This window comes from Lemur catta, chromosome 6 (genome assembly GCF_020740605.2).
Source record: "Lemur catta isolate mLemCat1 chromosome 6, mLemCat1.pri, whole genome shotgun sequence".
Classification (NCBI taxonomy): Eukaryota; Metazoa; Chordata; class Mammalia; order Primates; family Lemuridae; genus Lemur; species Lemur catta.
Genome location: NC_059133.1, coordinates 33,397,433 through 33,410,156, shown reverse-complemented (window position 1 = coordinate 33,410,156; position 12,724 = coordinate 33,397,433). Strand labels below are relative to the sequence as shown.

General features: G+C 32.6%; 1 protein-coding gene across 1 annotated transcript in view; it reads left to right on the top strand.

Moving 5' to 3' along the window:
• Positions 1-12,724, top strand: part of METTL25 (methyltransferase like 25) — a 78,051-nt gene that overhangs the window by 52,436 nt on the left and 12,891 nt on the right. The window contains exon 9 of the mRNA XM_045553296.1: positions 9,233-9,326. Coding sequence (XP_045409252.1) covers positions 9,233-9,326 — 94 coding nt within the window. The remainder of the gene's footprint in view (positions 1-9,232; positions 9,327-12,724) is intronic.

Sequence of the window (12,724 nt, the reverse complement as noted above, 5' to 3'; positions counted from 1 at the left end):
AAGACAGAAAATAAGATCACTTAATTCCTTCTTTTCTATTTTGTTTAGTTTATTTTTCCTGTTATTGAAAATAAATTATCTTCAAGTGACATACTGTTTTAGAATACCTGAAACATTATTCTAAAAGTTTCTATGTTTATATAGCCTAAGATTAGAAGTAAACCTTTTTCATGGACTTAAATATAACATTTTGACTTTATTAATTATAACTGTATAATATAAATTGTCCATTTCTGGTAAAATTTTTTAAAAAACTTATTTTAGTCCTTACCTGAAAATTTTCTAAGGGAATAAAATGCCAAAGAAGGAATTTTATGGGGTAAAAATCTCTTTTAAAACACTTGAAGAGGGAGCAGGGAAAACAGTGCATATTTTATTCACTTTATTATTCTCTTTCATAATGAGAATTTTGTATACAGCTACTCAGAAATATGTAATATTTTGCTACCCATAATTATGAGTTACCTAGTTTAATTTTTAATTTTGATTTTGTTGTAGCCAAATAGGAAAGTGAAAACCTAGGTCTTAAAAACTGTCTCACAAAATTAATCATTCAGTCCACAATGTGTGGTCAAATTACAATTAGAAAATCTGGATCTTTTAAATTGGAAAGTAATTTGAAGTTTTTATGATCCTCCCTTAAGTGATCACCATTTTCAGCAAAATTTTGTGTTGCTGATCTTTCAAATCTTTTGGTATGTATTAACATATAAAAGTCACAAAATAATTTATTTCATATATATTTTGTGATGACGGAGAAATTGAATTTTGGTGCATTCTGTCCTGCACATGCTTGTTTTCTTTTATTTAGTATACATGTGCTTCACCTTTTTCAAAAATCTACTACAAAAATCTTTGGAAAATGCTACAAGTAAACTGTGCTCTTACAATTGTATTTTTGAAAAAGCATATGGGTGATGTTGGAGTCACTTGAGTAGAATTTTAATTAGATCTGGTGCATTCACTTTTATTAAAAGAAAGAATACTAATTTCTTTTTAGCATGCTGACCATGCTTTATTCTGACAGAGGGGCCCCTTTTAATCTGTTCTTAGCTTCCCATCGTTTATCTTTCAGAAACAGTCATGTCACTTTTCTAACTTTCAAATGCTAACTAATTCTTCTTTATACCCCAAACTGAAATATTGCTATTATGGCATTCAAGACCATTTTAAATCTGTCATTAATATCCATTCCAGCCTGAAATCCATCACCCCATTCTTCCTTCTCTGCATCCTGAGCAGCTGTCCATGCACACTGTCCTGGCACTCCAGATTATTCATCATTTTCCGTGCAACTATTTTTACACCTTCAAGCTGTTCTGTCTACTTGGAATATCCCCCCCCCCACCGCCGCCCCCACCGACCCCATATTTGTGCCATCCTTTCCTCCCAGGACCTCTGACAGGTGAAATCCTGGGTATTCTTTAAAACCCAGTTTAGAATAAATCTCTGTGATAGCTGTCGTTTCTCCTTTTTGCCGCCTTCTCTTCTCCCATAGTACTTAAGCTGTGTGTGATTCACTGCTCTTATTGAACCTAATACTACAGTTAATTGTGTTTCTACTTCTCTACCACCTTCTGAGCTCCTTGATGGCCAGTTTTCAGTTTTCAGTTGTATCATAGTGGTTAAGAGCACAAAGTGTTAAAATTTCCAATCCTCATTTTACTTTGCTGCCATCAGTAGTGCACCCAATTTACCACTCTATTGAAACACTTTTTTCTCTGATATTCTATGGAAATATCTCCTCACAAGATACCTTTTTTTCTGTTGCTCTTTTTTTTTTTTTTTTAGTTTATTTTGCTGATTTCTCTTCCTCTTTCAAACCTCTAATTGTTGGAGTGCTTTTTTGTGTGTATACCTACTTCCTAGGTGATTTCATCCTGTCTTATGGCTCTAAATACTGTCTATGTGCTGATGAATCCCAAATCTATAGTCCGGTTAATGACAACCTAACATTTCTGTAGCAGTTAACAGTTTACTAATATCCTCCACATACATTATCTTCTTTACATCTTTACATTACCCTGTAAAGTAGATGTTACCTCTGTTTCACCTCAGTTTTCTCAGTGAGGAAACTGGGGCTCCAGAGATGATCTGTTTATAGAGGCTGGAATTTAGATCTTCTGACTCCTAGTCCAAGTGTTTTTTTCCAGTAAAGCACTGTTTCAAAGAGAGTGTACTTGATTAAAATTAGAGCATTCCTGAAGCCTGTCTAGAGAAAGAGTCCTTAGTGCCAAAGAGAACAAACTTTGGATTGTGGTCTGATTCTTTCTTTTACCCTGCTGTCATTGTCATGTTTATTGGATAATCTATTTTGTGTCAAGTATTGCCCTCTGTGCTCTTAAGCACTGTCTTAGGCCGTGCAGATAATTTGTCAAATAATCTATGGACTCTGCAATCAAAGAGCTCACTCATAATAGAGTGACAAAGACATACCTATGAAAAAGAAAACTATTACACATTACTGGAGACATTACTAGAGAATCAAAAGAATAATACCATTATCTTTCTCAGGAGGGTAGTAAGCAATTTTGGGAACTAGTCCAGCGGTCTTATTCTAGCAACAGCACCCGTTGTTTAGTATGGTGCCCATGCTTTCTGAGCCCAGTAACCAAAGGACTCGTAGTCTAATGAATAAGACAATTCATATTGAAAAGTCCATACTATACAGTGGCAACATAGAGTGGGAGTTGTGTATTACAAAATTTACCCTTTAAAAATCTGTACATTTTCTGCAAAGCACAGTATAAATGCATTTAGATATATAGCCCAATGTAGAAATATAAATGTGTAAAATGTTTAAGTGCATATTGTTTACCTGTATATAACATAAAACACATAAGTAAAATATTTTATAATACTTTTAACAGCATATCAAGTCAATATTATTGATTTCACTTAAATTAAGTTCTTATAGGATTCAGTTCTTCTCTATCCTTTGGTCATCCACCATAAAGTAAATAGTTTTAAGATATGGGATCATAGGAAGGTTTTGTTTGGGAGCTTTTTGTCTGATTACATTTTCAGAGAGAGAAACTTGAACATTTTCATATGATGAGAGTAAAGACCTGGTGAGTAAAGAAAATTTGAAAATACAGAAGAGGAGACAGGAAGAGGTGGCATACATATCCCTGATCTACTGCATTTTCTGACAGAAAACAATAACAGTCATGCATTGCTTAATGATGGGGATACATTCTGAGAAATATGTGGTTAGGCAATTTAACCATCGTGCGAAAATCATAGAGTGTATTTACAAAAACTTAGATGGTATAGTCTACTACACATGCAGGCTATAAGGTATAGCCTGTTGATCTTAGGCTATAGAATTGCAGAGCATGTTATTTTACTGAATACTGTAGGGAATTAAAACACAGTGATAAATATTTTTATATTTAAACATATGCAACCATAGAAAATGTACAATAAAAATATAGTATAATCCTATGGGACCACCATCATATATGTGGTTTGTTGTTGACAGAAACATCGTTGTGTGGCACGTGACTGTATATTAACTACATAAATTATGTTAGCTAATGAACAGAAGGATTTTTGTTTACCTTTGTACACTTCAACAAAAATTAAGACAACAGTCAATCTGTGATGTCATAAAATTATCAAATGTATACTCTAAATCTCTAATGTTACATAATGAAAAAATGGGATTGGCACTTAATATTTAAAAGACTGTTATCTTAATCAGGCACCTAAGAAGACCATAGTGCCATATAAATGATACTCTCATGAAATTCTAAAGCATATCAGTTTTCTTTCATAGCAAGCTCTCTCACAAAAAAAAAGACTGACATTCTTGAAAAATGTGCCCCACATTCCATTTGTGAATAATCCTATTCTGCCCCTTTACTTTCCATATAAAAAATTTAAAGATTCTTTGACCTGCCTCTTTTTCTCCAGTTTCTTCACTAATAATTGCAATACTTATTTTTAAAACTGTGGACCCTTCTAAAGGCTGATGAATGAAATATTCTCCTTTTCTTGCAACTAAAAAAAGATGACATTACATTCTGTGTCATAAACTCACTTTACAAATGTTATTTTTAGGAAGGTTACCTTGTAAAACACCCAGACTTTAGAGATTGGTCTAATGTCCTGTAGAAGTAACCTTTAACTTCTAAAAGTTCTAAATGTCTGAATCATTATATTTAATAATGTTTTAATTTGGTAATAATATTAAAACTGACATTTCTGTTTTCTGAACATTATCTTTTTTTCTTAAACCCAAATGAAATCATTGGTACTTCTCACTTATCCCAATCCCTAACAAAACTAGTTTTTTCAAACTTCTTTAGCAATAGCACTCTGTTTTCAAATACAGTCTTATATAGATTGAAATAAATTCTGTAGATTTTAGAAAAGGACTTATTTCTTACACAGTTATTCTTTCATATTTTATGGAAAATTATAAACCCTTAAAGTAGCTCTTTGGAGTTCTTAAGGAACACAATTTAAAGATAAATTGTTATAACCTATTTTTAAGTTTTACATGTTAGCCTAATTTTAGTACATTAATTTTATTCACTTATTTTCTTAATATTGCTATTCACAGTACTATTGGAAAATGAGACTTTTGAAACTTAATTCCTCCTCAAAAAAAGCTTCCCTAGTCAATTCCAGGTAGTTAAAGCACTCCCTACTTTGTGTTTTCCTCTGCAATGTTTAAATTGCTCCACCATCGTGTACTTATCATAGTGTATTATACATTTCTTCACCTATTTTTTTTTTTATGAACTGTGAAAGATCTTCATTTATAAATTGTGAGTGATTCTACCCCTAGAGCCCAACACAAGAACAGGAAAATAACCATCATTTATTGAGTGTTTGCCAGACATTGAGCCCAGTACTGTGTATAGAATATTTTGTTGTCTTCAGCCTCATGAAATAGATTTAACAATACCATTCTACTGATGATCACAGAGAGGCAAAGAGGTTACATCTTTAATAAGTGGCAGAGTGAGGATTCAGGCCATTTCAGTCCTATGCTCAAAACCCATGCCAATCACTATAGTATATTGTGTATATGCAATAAATGTTTTTAAAATGAATGCCTAAATGACATAATTAACGTTAGTACCATTTGGAAAGAAACCACATACTTCTGAGTGGTCCTAACTGTTGGTAAGTTTGCACAGTAGGTCTAGCAATAAATGACTTGGAAAGAACAAATCTCCTCCTATATAATGTCCACCCCCTCATATAATATTTTTAATTATTAGAATTTTTAGCATCCCTTAGATGTACTAAAGCACTAAAACTCCTCTTCCTTGAGTATAGCAGAAGGGTCTGCGCATAGCTTTTCTATAAGAGTAAGTACTCATGCTCTGGTAGAGTGTCATGAAATCTGCCTGCCTGCTTTTCTGTTTACCTATGACACAGAGGTGACCATTTTTTATCTGCAGTTTAACAATATTGAGTATGAATCCTATTCAAGTACAATGCTCGAGGTAATATTGACTAGTTAATACCCCAGATTCTGAACTCAGATGTTGGGCAATTTACTTAACCTCTCCTTTACTTTAAAATCTTTGAAGTAGGGATAATAATGGGGTCTGCCACGTGGGGTTGTTATAAGGATTAAATGAGTAAATGCAGCAAAGGACTTACAAATCACTAGCATATGATAAACATGAAATAAATATTAGCTGTTATTATTTGTATTGTTTACTTTGTACTTTTTCTTATATATTTGTTCTGTTGTTCTTTACATATTTTAATATTAATTATAATAAATACGCCTGTTTACTATATAAATGTATTTCCTCTTATAGTGTAACTAGATGTGTTTACTTCTTCAAGCTGAGAGTTGATTTATTTAATTATTTAATTCATTTATTGAGATCTTGCTATATAAGGTACTGTGCTAGGTTCTGGGGATATAGTCATGAGCAAAAGAGATAGAAACTGTTCTCCAGCTACTTAGAGTAGTGGTATCAGACATATTTTTACATTTCACACCTCTGTTGATAAACATCTTTGAGCATTCATACAAAAATGAATAATTATTTATAAGTGATCTACATGTCTCTCTGCTAGTGTATTGTATAGATTTTATAATGAACTCTAAATTAAAAAGAGATAAAATAGAAGTAAAAATTCTAGTATTCTCTTTCCCTTTGAGTGTGTTCATCCCCTTTGGAGAGTTCACTGGCTTAAATTATCAAGGGAAAGACAGACAATCAGAGAAACAAACAAGAGGGAGTATATGAAGGAAAGGGTCTCTGTGTCAGGAGCCCAGCTTCCTCTGGAGGGCCAGAGAAGGCTTCTCTAAGAAAGTAACATTTGAGATAGGCTCTGAAAGGAGGATTTTGGGCTTCTCGAAGCAAAAGGACTGAGAGCAGTGTTCCAAGAATAGTGTTTGTAACTAAATGCACTATGTGTTCAAGGAACTGAAAGAATGTTAGTGTTGTTGAAGAATAGTATTTGTAGCTAAAAGCCTGATGTGTTCAAGAAACTGAAAGAATGCCAGTGTTGCTGAGGAAGCAATGTCATAAAACAAAGTGTAAAGAGAACCAGATCATGCAAAGATTATATACTATGTTAAGGATTTATATCTTAGTCCTAAAATTCTTGGGGAACTCTTCAAGAATTTAAAGAGGAGAAGTAACATGATCAAATTATCACCTTTCTAGTTCTGGGTGATATTTTTCTTCCTAATGGTTACTGCTAAAAACAGGTTTGAAATAGTGCATATTAACAAAGGATTTAAAGAAAAAGTCCTATATAGCAAATTGCTGTTTAACTCACTAAAAGGAATTTTATTATAATCATCTGTGAGCCTTTGCAACAGTAAAAAATAGTGTATTCTGAAAAGGAAAAGTTGACAAGGGCAAATTAAAATTGAAAATGTTTCTCTTATTTTCAAGCAGCCTGAAGTACAAAAGCCAGGAAACAAATTAATACTGCCTACACTTACACTATAGTCTCTCTTAAGCTTACAGTGGTTAGTACTTATTTTGGTTCTTTTAACTCTATAGTCAAAGAAAAATTTAGACTATAATTCCAGTAATGATAAAAACAACAATAAGGATAGTAACAACAGTTCACATCATGGCTTAGTTAGGAGCACCTTATATGTGTTATCTAATTTAATCGTCATAGTGATTCTACTAAGTAAATACTATTGATATCCCATTTTTATAAACAAGGAGCCCATAGGTGTTAGAGCCAATCTGACCGGAAGCCACCCTCTGACCTACTATTCTATTCTTTCTCTCAGGAGCTACTCCATAAGGCAGCCATAAATAGTATAGAATGAAAATCAGAATCACCAGATCATGGGAAAGACTTAAGTGCTTGTTTTAAAAACCTTTTTAAGGTGAGGAACAATAAGTTAATATTAAATGGCATCTTTTTCTGGCTACAGAGTTAATTCAGTATTCTGTGATATTTAAGATGTACATATCTATTGTATGATTATTTGTTATACATAAGAAATATAAGTATATGTAGGCTCTGAGAATGATACAAAACCCCCAAAAAATATAGTTTCTGCCTCCTGGAACCTGTACCCATTCAAGTGACTATTAATTCAAGGCAATGGTAAAATAACAAATGATAGAAAAAGGGTAATGGCTATATAAATTCAAAATTAGAGAATATTATTGGAATATTATTGTTACTCATGTTACCAAAAAGAACATGTAAATTTGCACTTTGTCATAGGATGACTCCAGTTCAACTAAGTTGGAGGAAAGGAGAGAGTAGGGAACCTTGTAGTTCATTAAGAGGTGACTGTGTGAGCAAATTCTCTAAGGCAGAAATGTGGAGGACAGTCTAAAACAATCAGTATAGTCATCTAAGGAAAAACTGTAAATTCTGGAATGTCATGGGAGATGAGGTTGGGAAAACGTGGTTGAGTTCATCCCAAGAAATGGGATAGGTATTGGAAGCTTTTCAAGCAGAAAGTAACAAAATAAAAAATATTCTTTTTAGAATATAACATGTAGGTAGAAATGAAGGAGAGAGACTTTAGTTAGAGGTTTTAGGAAATAGTTGCGATAATCAGGACATGAAATAATGAAAAGTGGAATTGAGGTGGCCATCTTGAAATGTAACTGAAGAAATACATTTGAGATATACCTTAGAGGAAGAAATGATAGCATATCATATCTAATTAATCAGAGGTGTTAATATTTATACTGCCAAGAGTAAATGAGGCTTTTTTCATTGTTTTTGATAACTTGTAGGTGGTGATTTTTTTATCCTTTTGATTTTTACGTTATGCCTAAATTGCAACCAAAATTGTGAGATGTGGTTGTCTAGCACTATATTGTTTAAACTCAAAACCATCTTATGATACTTTATTCAAACTGTATTGAAAATCTGCAAGGTGTGAATGAGATCAAGTCAGACCCAACTCAGTATATGGATCCTGGTCAATGCCTGACATTGAAGTTCTCTTTGCATAGGTGTTGAATTATTGCCGCTATTAGCAGGCATTACAATCAAATGTGCACTATAATGTTGAACCAGTAAAATTAAAATTTGTTTTGTAGCACAATGGAAACTTTTGAAACATCTATAGTTCCTTTTTAAAATGAGGCTTTTTTGATACTGTAAGTTTAAAACCTCTTTCTTGTAGCATTGTCTTCATAATACTTTATTTCATTACTGTATGTTGTAAGAATTCTCAGAAGCAGATCCTGAATACTTTATAATATGTAACTTAAAAATAGTCACAAAAGTATTATTACATTTTGATCACATCTGGATCTTATGCCATATATACAGAAGATATTTAAAAATATTTCATGAATGAATTTAAAACCATCTAAAATTTAAATTAGTCGATTTATATTTTTTTTAATTTAAAAGTATTATGGGGGCACAAATGTTTTTGGTTATAAGGATCACTTTGGTAATGCTTGAGTCTGGGTTATAAGTGTGCCCATCACCCAGATAGTGTTCATTGTACCTGTTAGATAGGTTTTCACCCATCCCCTCCTCCCTCCTCTCCACTTATAATTTCCATTGAGTTATACTTCCCTCCATGCACATGTGTGCTTATTGGTTAGTTCCAATTTAATAATGAGTACATGTGGTATTTGTTTTTCCATTCTTTAGATACTTCACTTAGGATAATGGTCTCCAGTTCCACCATATTGTTGCAAAAGGCAATTAGTCATCCTTCATGGCTGAATAGTATTCCATGGTATACCTGTACCACATTTTGTTAATCCAGTTTAAAAAATTACTCAATTTTGTTTTGCAGTGATCAGCATGTTGGTAAAATTTATTCCAAATGTTCTTCCTTTGTGGATTATGTCATAAAGTCTCTAAAGAAGCTTGGATTAGATGAGTCCAAGGTCAGTACATGATTACTCATTATCTTCATAAAAAACAGAGGAACTTCTATAAGGTAATGAATTGAGATAATAGAAAATAATTTGCCTTCTACTTTTCTCGCATTTGTGAAAAAGTCTAAATTATTAATCTTTTGAAGCCAAACCTCCATCATCTTTATTCCAGTTCATCCTTCCTGTTAATGTAGATGGTGTACTGTCTATGCCTCTAGAGAAAATCCTCCTTTAGGTTTATTGAGTTAAAAATGTGCCAATTCGTAGATCAAAATAGAATTAAAAAGTGAGACAACAGTACAAATTGTAATTACAAGTAAAGAGAGAATAGTTTTAATTTTGAAATGCATCTATATACAGCTTGTACAACTAATCAAAATTAAAAATCTGAAATTCAAAAGGCCTTTGAATAGGAGAATTTTGTAAAGTTGTAACATCATAGGAAGTCCAAGCTAATAATTAATAACCTGTTGAAGGCAGAATCGTAAGCTGGTTGACTGATAGTAATGTATATTCTAACACTGAGAAAAATATAAACTCTCAACATGATTTAAATGAGTCATTAACTAAAATATTAAATGGAACTTGAGTCACTCTGGTATTTTGAATTGATTATAAATTGAAACAAAATAAAATAATTGGTTAAAGAAATGAAATGGATTTCCTGGAAAAGTTACAAAGATAAAATTAAGTTATATCAAAACTAAAAAGTATTGTTATTGATTGTACCAATTATTCATTTAATTCCCAGTTGCTTTATTACTTAAAGCAATTGAACTAGTACTAATCAGTTTCATCCCTGGTAAAATGGGTATAGGGTTTAGGAAGGATTAAATTAGGCAATATACATAAAGCTCTTAACACAATGTTTGTACATAGTAAATGCCAGCTTTAAGATACTCCTTTTTATTATTATAATCCCTGTATATGTACTGCTAGTAATAAAACAATTGATACGATTCTTATAGATTCTTATAAATATTTTTATTTACTCACTAAAACAAAGACTCCTAGTTTTGCATAAATACATTAGAATAGACGTGATTATACTAGTTATTTTATTTCTGTATATTCTATGAAATTATCCTTCAAAAGTGTAGGAGAAATAAAGACTTTCTCAGACAAAAATTGAGGGAATTTGTTGCCAGTAGACATGTCATGCAAGAAATGAAATGTTAAAAGAAGCTATAGATCCCAAGTAGGATCTATCCGAGGTATGTAACCCTGGTTCAACATTCAAAACCAATTAAGGTAATTCATCACAAGAGGCTAAAAAAGAAAAATCACATCAATAGATAAAGAAAAACATTTGACAAAATCTAACACCATTCATAATTAAAAACTCAGTAAACTAAGGATATTTGGGAACTTCCTCAATTTGATAGAGAATATCCACAAAAAAATATAGCTAATATCATACTTAATGTGAGAAACTTAAAGCTTTCCCACTAGGATCAGGAACAAAGCCAGGATGACCCCTCTTACCACTTCTTTTAAACATCGTATTGAGAATACTAGCTACTGCAGTAAGATAAGAAAAAGAAATAAAAAGTGTAGAGATTGAGAAGGAAGAAATAGAACTTTCCCTGTTCACAGATGACATGATTGTCTAAGTAGAAAATCTGAAACAATTGACCAAAAAACACTTGGAAGTAATCAGCTATTACCACAAGGTTACAGGATACAATGTTAATATACAGCAGTTAATCATTTTCCTATATACCAGCAACGAACAAGTAGAATTTGAAATTAAAAACACAATGGCATTTACATTCACATTCCCCCCAAACATGAAGTACTTAGTATTAAGTCTAACAAAATATATACAAAATCCATGTGACGAAAACTACAAAACTCTGATGAATGAAATCAACAAGGAACAAATAAATGAGGAAATAGACATTTCATGTTTATAAATAGGAAAATCCAATACCGTCAAGATATCAGTTCTTCCCTAATCTATAGATTTACTAAAATCCCATTCAAAGTCTCAGGAAGTTATTTTGTCAATACTGAAAAACTGATACTAAAGTTCATATGAAGAGGCAAAAGAACCAAAATAGCCAATACGATATTAAAAGAGAAGAGTAAAATTGGAGTAATGACCTTACCTGACTTTAACGTTTACTATAAAGCCTGTAGTAACCAAGACAGTTTTGTATTGGTGAAATAATAGACAAATAGATCCATGGAATAGAATAGAGAACTCAGAAATACACCCACATAAATATAGTCAACTGATCTTTGACAAAGTAGCAAAGGCAGTACCATGCAGTAGTCTTTCCAACAAATAGTTCTGGAATAATTGGACATCTACATGCAAAAAAAATGAATCTAGACACAGACCTTACATATTTTTACAAAAATTAACTCAAGTTGAATCAGAGACCTAAATGTAAAATACAAAACTATAAAATTTCTGGAAAATAACATAGGAGAAAACCAATATGACTTTAGGTATGGTAGTGACTTTTTTTTTTTTTTTTGAGACAGAGTCTTGCTCTGTTGCCCGGGCTAGAGTGAGTGCCGTGGCATCAGCCTAGCTCACAGCAACCTCAAACTCCTGGGCTCAAATGATCCTTCTGCCTCAGCCTCCCGAGTAGCTGGGACTACAGGCATGTGCCACCATGCCCGGCTAATTTTTTCTATATATATTTTTAGTCATCCAGATAATTTTTATTTCTGTTTTTAGTAGAGACGAGGTCTCGCTCAGGCTGGTCTCGAACTCCTGACCTCGAGCAATCCACCCGCCTCGGCCTCCCAGAGTGCTAGGTTTACAGGCGTGAGCCACCGCGCCCGGCCGGTAATGACTTTTTAAATATAACATCAAAGCTACAATCCATGAAATAATTGATAAGCTTCATTTCCTCATTAAAATTTAAAATTTCTGCCCTGCAAAAGACACTGTCAAGAGAATGAGAAGACAAGCCACAATTTTTTAAAAGATATTTTTAAAAGATATATCTAATAAAGGACTATATTTAAAGTATAAAATTCTTAAAACTCAACAATAGTAAAGCAAACAATCTGATTAATAAATAGGCTACTAAAGACCTTATCAGATACCTCACCAAAGAATATATACAGATGGCAAATAAGCATGTGAAAAGATGCTGCTTGTCATATGTCATCAGAGAAATGCAAAATAAAACAACAATGAGATACCACTACACGTTTATTAGAATAGCCAAAATCCAGAGCACTGACAACAACAGATGTTGGTGAAAGTGTAGAGCAACAGGAATTCTCATTCATTACTGGTGGGAATGCAAAATGGTACAGCTGCTTTGGAAGATAGTTTGGTGGTTTCTTAACAAAACTAAACATACTCTTATCATACTGTTTTGTAAAAGGGCTGTATGATGCAAAGCACCTCCCAAAAGCAGAAGTTGAGAAACCAAAGAATG